The following is a 14512-nucleotide window of genomic DNA, read 5'->3' on the forward strand; positions in this document are numbered from 1 at the left end:
GAAATGATGTCACACAGTCAAAGCTTTGCTGGACTGTAGCTGGTGAATGGAGAACAACCAGGGCTTGGAGCCGATCCATTTAACAAATTAGCCTAACTCATTTCAGCTTAATGACTTTAACACACAGAAAAATAAAACAACAGTAAGTGTTTGCTCACAAACATTGTACAGTACAGCACAAGATACAAGTCTTACTTGAATGTCAAATACATGAGATGTGCTACAGCTTGACATAAGTGAGCATGGATTTAATGGAGTAAGTCTTATCATAAAGCTCTTAAGTTGAAAAGTTTTACTATAAGTCATGGTTTTATTTTGTAAAGAAAACAGCCAGTTAGGTGTCCAGGATAAACCAAACTTATAAAAGTCGACCAAAGTGGCTTTTGTATGCACGAAACAGGCTGATACGTTGTGAATGTGTACATTGAATGAAACAACACTAGCAACGAGAAAGCGCATTGTCATGCGTGGTTTATTCAAAATTCCGACATTTATTCTAATTACTGAAGGCAGCAGGCGGCCGTGTCCAAAATAAGTTTTCCAGGGGAAATGACGCACCGACTGTGTGGCTTACAGAGGCTGTTGAATTCAGTTTTTGGTTTTCCAAATCTGTGTACCCATGTTTAATTTGGCGAGCAGCTCCAGTCAGTCTTTCCGTGCTCCTCGGTCCAAAATTTTAACTCTTTAACTTCTATTGTCAGTTTAATTTAGTATAGTTTCGAGTTTAAAAACAAATTTAAAGAAACAAGAAACCAAATTTTGGTATGACATTCTATAGTAAGGGGTTATTCATTTATTTATTTATATTCAAGCTTGATAGCCTTCACTATCCACCTCACCTGTTGGAAAGGCAGTAATTCCCACTAGTTTGAAAATTAACGCACAGAAGTGTTTTCCTTCTTATTTCTTTTTACATCCAGCAATGCTGTAAACCTCCTATTGCGAGTTATTTTACCAAACCATACGATTCCCTAAGAGTTTTGAAAGCCTGCGTGTTTCTCTGTCGGCATAATGAAACGGTTCATAAGACTCAATAAGCGGTTTTGACAGCCGCCACAGACCTGGCAAAGCTAATTTCTGCACAAACTGTCTATTTTGCGTAAAACCATACAAAACTATACAAGCACGCCACTGGAGACGGAGAGTGGGATCTTACCATGATTACAGTCTCTCGTGGCTGTCTAGGGAATAAACCGGTCAAAAGCAGCCCGCTGCAAAAGCCATCATGCGAATGAAGCCTTTCAGTGAGCCTTTCTCTAAGGTAACCTATCCCTCCTCCGTCAGAACAGGGGAACCTGCACCTCACTGCCTGATTAATATTTAGTGGGGTATATAATGAGATAAGTTTAAGGCTAACTTTGGTAGAATGCCGGAGTTATGTCATTGTGATGGCTGCTGAAGAAGTGTTATTTTTCCCAGGAAGTAACAGTAGAGGAATCTGCCCGGGCCAGGTAACACACCCCGAGGTTTAAGGACCTTGACACAACAGTCAGCTATGGCGGTTTGTTGTGCAATCGTGTCAGGGCAAAACAGCAGAACAAGTACAGACTGTGGCAGCTTTTTTTTTTTCTTTCTTACTAGATAGATAGCTGAATACGCAGCTTTTAGAGTTTTTAATCCGTTGTGGATACATTCATGGAGGGAAATCATCAAAAGCCATAGGTTTTGCACTTAGTTCGATATCTGCAGGACTTTAGTGAGAGTTCAGACTCAAGCACTGTTTGTTCTCCTTTTATTTACACGCCACAAACCCTGTTTACACAGAACATGGCATACTCATTCTGTCATGCAAATGCACCCCCCCCCCTTCCTATATCTTATTAATGAGCTGCAGCAGTTGAAACCTGTCTCCTCCACCCTATGAAAAATTCACGCCTTGCTTTTGACAGAGTTTTTGCTCCCTTGTTGCAAAACAAATTCAGAACCATTAATTCTCTTAATTAAGTCAGATTTAGTCCCATGCATTGTTTAGTAACACTAATAACTGGGGATAACTACATTTGAAAGCATTTCAAACATTCACTGCTGACCCATATCAATCTCCTCAGCTGTACCAAGTCTTTATGATAATTTATATCATCATGTCACTTATCTAAATTCACACCACAGGGGGTGAAAGTTCAGCTTTACTGGATTAGAGCTAATTAACTAAATGGTATCCGTTTTATTTTATTGAGCAATGTGCCCAGTCATGATAAGTGGTGTGAAAATAAATCATTCAGACAAGAGCTTATCAAGGGAACACTTTAACTGTATGTGTCAAGAATGGTTTCCAGCACTGCACTGCTTTTCCTTGCAGTTACAGACATGCATACCCAGCAGCTGGTCTCTACAAGTGGCCTCCTTTTGTTGCAGCACCACTGGAGGCATGTGTTTCAACAGCTGCTTTCATGCTGTTGACTGTAAAGTATGGTCTCCAAGGCTCTGCACACAGATTTTGCCCTGTTTGTAACGAGATTTGAATTTTCAGGACGATTACGCCAGACTAAGATTTCAGTTAGACAGTCACAATTTATGTTTTGGTATATTTGTGTGTGGGGGACTCTTGAGAGCAACTCTTCAGCGTTTTAGAAACATTTAGCTTTTTTTCCCATTTTTGTCAACTTTTTAGATAAAATTGCAGCTGTGGTGTATATATATTTTCTCTTTATAACCACTAAACCTGACTTTATTTGTCATTTAATCATATATGAGTGTGGTCAAAGGCGTTGACACTATTCACCATGACCAATAGTAGCTTGTATAAGACTTCGATACATTAGATTCAAGACTGGCAAGTTATGCAATATGTTTTTAATTGAGATAGGTGAGAGAATTACTACTAGTTACATGTATTCGGGCAGTGAGTCAATGCCAATTCTTATCAGAGTACATTTGCTTTACTTTTCTAACAGGTAAGACACTCAACTTGGTTGTTAGGTCTGTTGGCGACATATAGTGCAGTAGTTCACTAGCACACAGTTCTTAATCTTGAGTGAGATTAATTCAATTAGCTTGTGTCATATAGCTGGCACTTGAGTAAATTATAAAATACTAATGCAGGATCAGAGCTTGCTTCAATGAATCAGATACAAAGAGGTTCTGAATAAGCAGTTATCTTCACTTCTTTTTCTCTCTTTCTTTGTTGTTAATGTATAACACTGTGCTTGATTGTATCAGGATTTTGTCTTCACAAAAGCCATAAATGTGTAGTCTATCCAGTTTCAACACTGGCAAACTTGACACCCACTTAATTGCAAAAAACTTGGTACAAACAAAATTACATTGAGGCTCTTCCTCAACCTTGTCTGTTCCACCCAGTCCCTCCTCTATGGCTGCTTATTGGTTTAACCGTCATTGCAATCCACCAACTGTCAACCACACTGCCACGAGAAATGCCTTTGGGAATCTTGGAGACTTTAGTGTGGAATTCCTGTAACTCCACTCTGCCTCCAACTGTTTTTCGATGCTCACTGCATTCTTGGATGCCTGCCTCCACAATGACTATGGAGAGCTTCTGTTGAGCTGAGCCATGCAAATCATGCAGTGTGTAGCAAGTCAGTTTTAGTGTGTATTATTTTAAGTGGTAGGAGTTGGACAGACCAGATATGAATACAATTTTATTTGGCCTCTTGGAATGACAGCATGTTTACATATATGGAAAATGAAACATATGAATAAAGATGGGCATCTCTACACAAGTAGTTTTCCTAACAAGTAACCTGTCAACTCTCGTCTTTTCTTTTGCACAGCGGACCCAATGTGACTGAACACCCCCTTACCACAAGATGAATATGAATCTGTTTGATTGCTCTTCTCCCTGTTAAAGCCAAGCCATTAAGTCTGTCATCCCCACAGCAACAATCGCCACTGATATGTAGATGATTTTAGTATGAAGTTCTGTCATTCTGATGTGGAGAATGTGTCCCAGGTTCTCATGTTACACATTTTTTTGCAGATTTTTTGAGGGTTACATTGTCAGGAAGTCTATTTCTTGATGAACTTTAATAATTTGCTTATGTATACATTGCCTAACCTCTGACAGTTACCTGCTTGCTGTCTGCATAATTCTTTACTGTCTGAACTCTGCTGCCCCTTATTCAGAGCTAACTGCACCCTGAATGAGATATAGACACTTCTTAATAGTGGGACTGAACATCACCTCTGGGTATTACTCAATGTTTTGATGGAATGACAGTTTTATGATAATGAACGGTTATAGCCACCTTCCTCAGATCAGCAACAAAAGCAGGCAGCATTGTTTGTGTTGCATGTCGTGTTCTGTACTAAAAAAGAAAGAAAATTAATCTTTCTGTAGATTTTTAAACATAATGTGGGCTTTCTAACTGCTGTTCCAAATGCTGTTCTCCCCCAGAAAACCTCAATGGTAAATGTTTGGTTAGAAAAAAAATGATTAGCAGCTTGTGGAAGAATGTGATAATCCGCTTAAATAATTATAGAATAACATCTTCCATGTGGTGAGCTTGGTGTAGAAAAAAAGAACATTGAAAAGCATAAGCTTTTTGTTTTCATAAATGGTTCTGAGGAAATAGCGTTTGCTTAGTCTCCCTGCTCCCTGCCTTTCAAAAAAAAAGAGAAATGATGGCAGAGGTAATATTCTTAGAATTAATTTTGCCTATCATGTCTCAAATAGAACTTAATGAGGTGTTTGTCAAAATATTAAAGACTGATTTGGGTGAGTTTGGATCATGTTCATGTTGATAGAATCTCTGGCATCCCCTGTACATCCTTCTGACAGAGAAGGAAAGTGTATGTAGCTTATGTTCCATATTTCCTGATAAGTGATAATGATAACTCGATGTTCCTTTGCATAATCATCCCCCGACGTTGCTCACAACCATCTTGATTTGTTTTGACTGGGAAATCTATTTTCTACATAAAGAAAGAAATAATTTGTAGTTTTATCTGTTCTTTATAAATGATTGCGTTTTTATAATCTCCACTAGCTGAAGATATTGCTATCAATGAGACAAGATCATTTTTCTTTCTTACATGCAAGAAAACAGGAGAAAATACAAGCTTTTTTTTTCTTAACCTGCATTCATTGTTGACTTTAGGCTCCTTATGTGCAAGGCAGCTATATGATCACACTCAACTTCTTCATTTTAAATCATATTCAAGATCAATAATCTTCCCTCTCCAGAAACTCCAGAGGGAAGCCTCTGGGTCTTTAGCTGCGAAAGACTCTGCTGTGTTCATCAGTTCCATCTTAATATGTCTGTCTGCAGCTTGTACTGAAGAAAAAGTTTTGGCACCCCTGATAAGAATTTCTGTTATAGTAAATGTAAAAGATTGTATGAATAATATTTTAAACTCGTAAACACTTTTGACCACCAACAAATTGTCTAGCAATGCTTGTTTAAGACATTTTGACCCATTCTTCTTGCAAAGGTTTCTAGTTCTCCTAGATTCTTAGGTTGTCTCTTTCATGCACAGCTCTTTTGAGGTCACTCCAAAGATTTTCAGAGAAATGTAGGTCTGTTGCTGTGTTGGCCAAGGCAAAACACACCTTTTCAACTTTGAACCAGTCCGTTACCACTTTTGAGATGGGTTGTTTCATTAACAGTTTGCTTTTAAAGGTGGGACATTTTCTTCCTGATATTAATGGCATTTATTTGAATCTATTCTCTCTTCTACCAGTGAAAGGATTTCCCTGCCTCTGACTGCAACACAAACGCCCTGCACCCTGTTTCGCCGAACATGCTTCTGCTCATTGCAGCTGGGAAATTTTATTTGAACTTCATCATTCCAGACAACCTGCTAACAAAATGCATCAAGCCTCTTTAGGTGTTCATTTACAAACTGCTGACGTTATTTTGTGGGGAGGGCGGGTGAGAGATTTTTTTTGCTGATGACTCTTTGATGAACGTCATATTCGTGCAGGGTTTTTTTTTACACAGTAAAACAGACCACAGCTCAGGTCTATGTAAGTCTTCCTGATGGTCTTTTGCAAGAAAATGAAGGATTCAATTTTCATTTTGATTCATTTCTAAAGAAATACAATGTGACTATTTTTACATTAGTGCAGAAACGTGTGGAAATAAGAATTGTTATGTTTCATTAACCTTAGAGAGAGACCAGATGTCACCCTTTTTGCCCTACTGACATGTATTACAGCCACACTGGTCCAGTAAGAATAAACAAAAAAATTTAAATAACCAAACCCTTGCTTTGGGGCAAGACTTTTTTTTCACAGACCATAGTTTGGGGGTTGGTTGGTATGGAATTTTTATGCTACTATGCCACCTTGGAAATGCTCTTATATATCACGGGAAGCTCAATCTTTTTAATAGGTAATAGGACTCCTTTCCTTTAAATTCAGCCTGAAAACACTGGAAAGATAGACACTAAACTTTTGCAACACGTAGATCTTTCGTTCAATGTAGACGTTCAATCTTTAAAACTGTCTTTTAGAGATGAGTCGATCTTGTCAACAGAAAATTTGATCAAGGGTGTTGAAACTTCTTAATGCACATCACCATAGGTTTCCCAATAAGTTCATTATGTTTATGCATTTGGCAGATGCTTTTACCCAAAGCGATTTACAAATGAGGATATAACAATACAGCTAACGTCAAAGCTAACAATAAGCTACTTACATTATGATGCGGAATATATCAAATCAGTTTGGACAAACAATTAGACTGAAAGACTGTGATGCTCCATGAAGTGAAGGGGGCCTGCAGGGTCATTGAATAAGTGTCTTTTGGTTTTCCTCAACGAGTGAAAGCGTGCTGCATTTTGATCCTCTTCAGTTTACCAGTGCAGCTTTGAGTTCTGTACTGTTCTTTGCATTTATGATACACTGAATAATTTTGCACATATGATGACAATGTTCATTTTAACAAATGCTGCAGCACACAAATGTTGAATCAGACATCATTTTGTCTTTATTAAACATACATCATGTGTAAGTGTAACAGACTACAAAAGTGACATACAATATGAATACTCTGCTTATTTTGTTATAGAAAAGAAATGGCTTACACCTGACTATTTTCAACAGAGAGTACTTTATTTGATACAGAGAAACATTTAATGTAGTGCTTTCATATTGTAGGTCGATCAGCTGATCTTGTCTTGTTAACAGATAATAACTGGAGTCCAGGACAGCATGGTCCAAGAAGACAGCACGAATAGCAGAATTAATTCTACAAAGCTTCCCTCCCCTGTGACCCCACCACTCTTTCATTATTTCTTGTTGTTATGTGGAAAATACAGTCCAGACCAACACAGCTGCATCCTGTTCAGACTGCAGTGCTCAAAATAACAGGTATCATTCCTGAAGCAATCTTATCTTCAGAGGGAAATTGCTTCTTAGAACTTTGTGTTTGTACATTAAATGGACATGTCAGCTAGGTTATGCTTTTGCCCATTTCTGAAAGATGCTATTGAAAACTTTGAAAATAATTCAAAAACTTTACAAGAAAACCCACATATGAAGCAATTTCATATATTTCGCTTTGTCCCATCATAAATGAACCCTGAATGAAAATAAATTCATATTACACCACCACTCTTCTCATGCTTTTCAGCCTCAGTGGGAGCCACAGTGAGCATTGTGAGCTTGAGACTGACACTCTAGTACAGCAGAAGGCTCATAGAGCAGATCATCTTCTCCAAGTGTGGAACTGTGATCCAAGTTCACAAAGTTAGGGATGTTGAAGTGAGACAGGAAAGGACATTCCCTGTCTGTCTTACTATCGTCTATTAGTCCATTGAGAGGTTGGTGTCCCCCAGCTTCCTCAATGTCGTCCATTTCATCCATCCCAGAAGAGCTGATACCTCTGCCCCTTTTGTCTTTGGTAGAACTCCTGTTGTCATCTTGTTTTTGCTTCCCCTGACTCTGATCCTCCTCATTAATGTAGAAATTAAAATATGAACGGGAGCCTGCTAACAGCGGGCGAGAGAAGGCCTTGTCATTTTCATTCTGGTGGCCATCTATGTCCACCAGACAGCTCCCTGACTGATGACGCTTTTCAGCAGAGTCTGGGTTTCTGTGAACAATCAAAGAAAAATCCAGTGAGACTATGGGAAAAAAAGGCTTTGAGAACATGAAGGGCTCCTGCTGCCATCAATATTTAAAACAACTTTCTTTTTTCTATTTCTTTGCACTTTTTTATGAGTAACAGCTAAGGCTGAGAAGGGGTGACTTTCATTTAGAGTCAACTAATAAATTCCCAACTCCATCTTGGCTTAGCCTTGGGGCTGTATTGTCAGACAGACCTTCTCGTCTTCATTTTTGGCCTTTGCTTGAGATAGAGGTGAGCCTTTCACAATACCTTCCAAAACAAACATTATTTTCAGCTTTTAGTCATGGTTCACTCACATAATAAATTCTCACAACAGTCCATACAGCAGAGGTAACCCTGTAATCCACATCAAAGCACCCTCCCTCACACACTCACACCATGACTTGCCCCTCTGAGATGATAAGGTAAAACCTGAATTGCTTGAGCTCTCCTTGGTGCTGAGACAAGATTTGAAAGTTAAACGAACTAGCTTTCGGCTGTCGCCTGCTATTACTCACTCCTGATGTGGTGCTCCAGTCTTGGTGAGCAGCGTGAGAACAAAGAACATGAAAATGACGAATACTGCGAGACCGACCCAGAAGCCGATGACGATGGAGTCTGAAAGGTCAAGAGAGGAAAGTATTAGTGCTTCGTTTTAATCCCATCTCTTCGTTTCTCCCCATTCTTTGTGGGAGTTTATTTTCACTCAGGATCCATTTGCACTGTGGGCAAAATCCTCAATTACCAAATTGGAGTGAACAATATTTTTAAAATTTGATTACAATGATTGATTCAATGGGTTGTTTACAATGGCAATTTTGTCTCATAAAGTGGATTGATCATTACCTTGAGAGAAAAACAAATCTACACAAATGCGGCATGAAATATCGCTTCCAGACAAGATTACTTGGAAGGAGGTCCCCTTTTATCTAAAGCAATAACAGATAACGCTCCGAGGGCAGTGATTATTAATCCTAATGAATTAAAAGTGCACTGAAAGGCACGCACAGACCACACAGAGTAGAGGGAGAGTTAAAAAAGGGGAAAATGTTCGCAGTAAATAATTCCACTTACATCTGTGCGCTTTGAGTCCCTCAAAGGACACCGGCTCTTCGTCGTCGTAATATTCATACTGCCACACGTAGTCACTGCGACGTGCACTGGTTTGGCTTCGGTTGTGAAAGTCGGACATTTCAAACCAGTTTTGCGTACCTTAACACTAGAAGACAAATTAAATAAATCCAATCAAAGACCCATATGAATAGGCTGTTAGTATATCCATGGAGTTTGTACACCACAATGTATACAGGTTAGGATAAACCTCTCCTGTTGGAAATGCTGGGATTCCGCAAACAACCTTTAGGGACGTTCTATCCGACTGTAATTTAACAAGTAAGCTCCCAAAACGAGACACGGAGTCGGGGAATCCATCTCTATGTCGTTACGCGAAAACTCTCCATCGTCATGTAAGTCCTGCAACTGAGTCAGCAGCCTTTTGGTGAGCAGCTCGGTGCGCATCTGCACTAGTGGCGCACTAACTCCAGAAGACACCGGGATTACTGTGCAAAAAAAAAAAAAAGTGTTGCTCGTGGAGTCGATTTTTCTTGATGTAGACATGTAGCCTACTCACTGAAACCATGACATTTCTACACGCAATAACTCGATGAAAAACTGACATATGTCTATAGTGTTTGGATATGTGGCTTGTATCACATATTAATACACTGTAAGTATGTTTCACTTTTTTTCTCTCACAGAATTACTCTCAAAACAACCAAACACTGTTTACATGAATAACCCGTCACAAGAATGGTTAATTAGTGGGAAACGAGGTAAAATAATCACATTATAATCCAGTTTCAGCTTTTGCAGGTGTTTTCTTCAAACGTGTTGTCCTCATCTGAATGACGACACCATGAAAATGGTCGATCAAGACTGGCTTGATCGATCGAAAATAATATGCATATTATACAGACATTTTGAAATGATCACTTGTGAGATATCACACAGTAATCCCTAACCCAAACCCTTTCTTGTTTTTGCAAACAGGAAACCATATAACACACTGCTCAACATAGTGATGCTTGTAGGTTTATGAACAAAATAAAATGGTCAACATTTTTGCATAAATGTGACCTAAACATCATCAGATTGTAACACAAGTCACAATGTATCCAGAATGTGAACCTTTACTTTTACTATCTGGTATGGCCCACTTATGCTGCAGTTGTCAGAGGCACAGAATTGCTTTCGATCTAGAATGTTAATGGGCTTCTGCACATGAATTGTTCGCTACACATCCTTTTACAACATTGCTATCAGATTCAGGTCAAATCTTTGACTTGGCCACTTCAACGCATTAACATGACCCTGTTGATCTCTTTTTTTTTTTTAAAGATTACTCTATTAGAATCGATTGTGTGTGTTGAGTCATTGTGTTTGCACATGGCAAATTTTCTTGAGAAAATCATTTTATAGAGTGACTTTATTCTATTTGGGATGTATCATAGTAATCACTAGATTAGGTTTTCATGATAGTTACATGTTTTGCCATGAGAGTGTGTTGGAAGGCATGCCATTCTGTCCAGATGCAGTTCAACATACCTCAACTATGGTACTACCACCACCATGATTTACAGATGGGATGAGTTTTTTTGGCGGAATGCAATGCTCTCCTTTTTTAAACTGAAGACTTCCTAAACCTATTAATGTCAACAAAACATTTTCCAACACACCTCTAACATGTCCATATGAACTTCAGCAAACTCTCTCTCTCTCTCTCTCTCTCTCTCTCTCTCTCTACATACATACGCATATATATTTATATAGGATTAAGTAGATATAAGTAGACATAATCATCATGCTAGTAATTCATAGGAACTGACCTTTTGCTTTTTTAATGGATTGGAGAATCCCTCCAACCATAACTACATTTGAAATCTGCTCATACTCACAATTGTTTAAAATTGTGGGGAGTTGGCTTGTGGCTGCTTATCAAAAGGCCTCCTTTGATTTTTAGTTGAATCTGTAATCAAGCAACAGGCTTAATTAGACATAATTAGACACATTATTTGAACATTTGAAGTGCCTCTTGAGGCTTCAGCCACCTCAGTTCAAGATTATTACACTACCGCTGAACCAAATTCATTTTACACATCATAAAAACACCCCTTGAAACATTCACAAATGCACAGAAAACATGTGTATGTTGGCGATTTAGTGTCATTTGATCAATTCATTGTGTTTGAATGATACTAGTGTACATCTAGAGTGTGAATAGTCTTCTTTTAAGTCATCACCAGTTTATTCCTTCTCCCATGGTAATATATTTTCACCATGGGCTGTATTTGTAGTTTATGATTAGCTCCATTTTGAAGTCTTTGTCTAACGAAGGTGATTTATCCTTCTGCCAGTCTGCTCTGTTCTCACTCGACCACAGCCTGTTTGTCAGCTCTCTGTCTGGTTTTCTCAAGCTACGCCTACTCAATTTCTTTGTCATCCTCTGACATTAACATCCATATGCAATCCTTCTTTCCTCAGTAAACCTCCTATTTGAGTCTGATGTGTGTTTCTGCTTAGTTGTAGTAGATGGAGGCGGGAAATAAAGGCAACAATCTACTGAAGTAAAATTAGATATGATTATGTCTATTTAAGCTTTGAGAGCTCACTGCTCTCTGACAACATTTTCTGGGGTTACCAAAAAGTTACCCACATAGTTTGTTTCAAATGATTTAGTCAAAGCTGTGAAGGTAACCACACCACAGTTAATTCACGAGAAGAATTTTCATGCAGTCTTAAATTTGGACTCCAGATGGCATCATCACATCTCTCTGTTCTTCTAAGTAACAATGACAATGGCCGCGTTTCCCAGATTCGCTAAGGAGCGGTCTAAGTTAACGCTCCTAGGAAGCTCTTAGCGCAATAGCTGTAATACTATAATGAGCTTTTGTAATTCATTTGACTATATTGCTGATATTCCCTTTCATGCCTAGAGCTTTTAAAACTCAGCTGATGATTGTCACAAGCAAGACAACATATAATACACCAAATTTCATTACTAGATTGCATATATTTACTCATTTTTTCTACTTGTCTGAATCCATTTGACTAAAAGCTGGAATGGGTGAAAAGGGAGCATCAAAGCTTCGTTGCTTTATTTTTTTTCTCATATTTATTTGAGCATCAATAGTGCATGTTTCTGAATATAATACATGTCTCTCAAATCTGTCACACGGGATTTGCTTTGGTCGCTTGCTTTGTTCTACTCCAGCCAAAGTGATTTTGGTAAGATGTCATGCACTGCTGTTTTCACAGGGAATCTTTGAAGGGCTTTGATCAAAAGAAGTGCATCACATGGTTGCAGATAAGGCTCAAATACGTCACAGTGACGAGTGAAAGCTTGTTCCATCACCAACAGAATACATGTACAAGAGCATGTGCAAAATGCAAGATTTGAACTTTTTTTTTCCAGTGTGATTTAGAATCCATGGAGTTATAGAACTGTTGCCATGTTTCAAAGCCATTATTCTCTGATCTACATCAAACTTTATTAATGTACATTTGGTTTCATTACTGACTAAAGTGCATCGCGTCAAACACCCAAAACAAGACCTGCATGATGTTGGTGTTATTTTGTTTTTAATTGTGTTAACAGGAAACCATGCTGGGTACAGATTTGAACAATATTAACCTATTATTAGAACAGAAAAATGATCAAACCTTATCTTCATGATTCACTGTCCGTTCTCTCCGGAGAACCCATGGCAGCAAGAGCTTATCCTCCTCTCTGCTCTCCTGAATTATCTGTTTGTGTTTCCGACAGATAAGAAAATGATCATTTGCTGTGGATGCCTAAAATGACTTTCCCTTCTATGAAATGTAAACGGTAAATGTCAAGTTCAGTTCTTTTGATGTATTTCACTGTTTAATTAAGTTTTATCATTTCACTCTGCTAATGCAGTGCTTGGTTTGCGATATCAAACCAACATTTGAATTAACAACATAATTCTAAGTGGCATTTAAGTTCAACTTGCAGGCCAGTCTGGCTGTTTACCATTTGTTGTCATGCTGCCTAAATTTTCTTGATGTTACTAAAAGAGTTTAATCCACAAACAAATCAGACTGGCATCCTGTGCCTAATTTAGCATATTTAGGTTCTATGAATAAATACTGGCCTTGAGACATCAGCTTGTGGTTACAGGTCATTATTTTGGCTGTTTAAACTGGCTTTGCAATCAAGTTGAGGTACTTTCGAGGTACTTGTGAGGTACTTGTGAAATATTGCTAAAAGCAGATGCAATCATTGCTTTCAAGTTGACTTGCACAGCTTGTGAGCTGTGGAAGGGAGAGGAAACATAGCAAAAACTCTGCCCAGGTTACAACATTCTTTTAATCTTATTGCTGTCATCTAAAATTAGATGCCAGCAAGAAAAAGGAGTATCCTTCAGAAAGTTTTAAACCAGTGATAATGTTTCTTAGTTTCAATATTTGATGTGTTTTCTTTGTTTTATTCTTAATCAAAAGATTTGGTTGAATTACTTGCAAATCATGCTGTTTGGTTGTATAATTTCGCAAAAGGTAAAACAGTTGGTTTAATGCATGTTTAAAATCTCTTCAAAGCTTCTGCTGGGTAAGAAAAAAAAATCTTTTACATTTTCATGGATAGAATTCTTTTTTCATTTTTTTTTGTTTTAACATTGGACCAGGCTGTCTGTGGCAGATTCAGCCAGTAGTGTTCAGCCAGTGCTTCCTTTCAGTTTCACACTGTTTTCATCTGAAGCTTTGTTGTCATGAATAATGTAACGCTTTGTATTGTCTCTACTTTGTAGGTGTCGTCTGTTGCTCTGAATAAGCTGTTCTGGGTTTTTTTCTGGGTTTTTGCTCACCAACTAAGTAATATCTCTTATAAATGACCTTTAACTTTATCCTCAAAATGCAGACTGCCGTATTATTGTCATTTGTTAGATGACCGTATATTAGAATCAACAGACTATTTTTATTTCTAAAGGTAATCCCACCAGGCTCTACCTTGTTTTTACCTCTTTGACCTAAAGCAAGATTATGTAACTGAAAAAAGAAAAGAAAAAAAACCAATGATGATTTAATTTATTTTGGCCCAGGATATGCTACTGCATTTTGTGAAGGAAATTAAATTACATTTTCATTGCAGGATTCTGAAACTGTGCTCATATTTCAGTACATATTTTAGCAACTGTCAATGTTAAAACACAGCACATGATCTGATTAGTGTCTATCTCAGACTGTTCTTGAAGCAAAATACTCTGATTCAATGACCTAATGTAAGACTCTTATGTTTTTCCAAAAGCAGGCAGACTTCTGAAGCATGTAAATGATTCTGTCCACTGGGTTCAGGCCTCTCTGACTCACCACTGCAGGGGATTTAAGTCGGGGCAGTGTTTTGATTGAGATTCAGCAGTTTCACCAGTTAAACTCAGAAGATACTTTATCACTGAAAAATGGGCTCACAGCAATTGAGAGCT

General features: G+C 38.1%; 2 protein-coding genes across 2 annotated transcripts in view; both read right to left on the reverse strand.

Annotated features, from left to right (window-relative positions):
• The window catches only part of LOC140266626 (uncharacterized), a 28371-nt gene extending 26944 nt beyond the window's left edge, over positions 1–1427 (reverse strand). Inside the window, exon 1 of the mRNA XM_072361657.1 lies at positions 1157–1427. Coding sequence (XP_072217758.1) covers positions 1157–1159 — 3 coding nt within the window. The 5' untranslated portion in view covers positions 1160–1427. The remainder of the gene's footprint in view (positions 1–1156) is intronic.
• A 5536-nt stretch (positions 1428–6963) lies between these two features.
• On the reverse strand, positions 6964–9505 carry LOC140267029 (melanocortin-2 receptor accessory protein 2A-like). Its single transcript, XM_072362192.1, has 3 exons — positions 9087–9505; positions 8531–8630; positions 6964–7997 (listed from the first exon to the last, which is right to left on the reverse strand). The coding sequence occupies exons 1-3, from the start codon at positions 9202–9204 to the stop codon at positions 7538–7540; spliced, it is 678 nt and encodes a 225-aa protein (XP_072218293.1). The 5' UTR covers positions 9205–9505; the 3' UTR covers positions 6964–7537.
• Positions 9506–14512: the final 5007 nt, after the last annotated feature.

Source organism: Leuresthes tenuis, unplaced genomic scaffold (genome assembly GCF_036924035.1).
Source record: "Leuresthes tenuis unplaced genomic scaffold, fLeuTen1.0.hap1 SCAF_13, whole genome shotgun sequence".
NCBI classification, from domain to species: domain Eukaryota; kingdom Metazoa; phylum Chordata; class Actinopteri; order Atheriniformes; family Atherinopsidae; genus Leuresthes; species Leuresthes tenuis.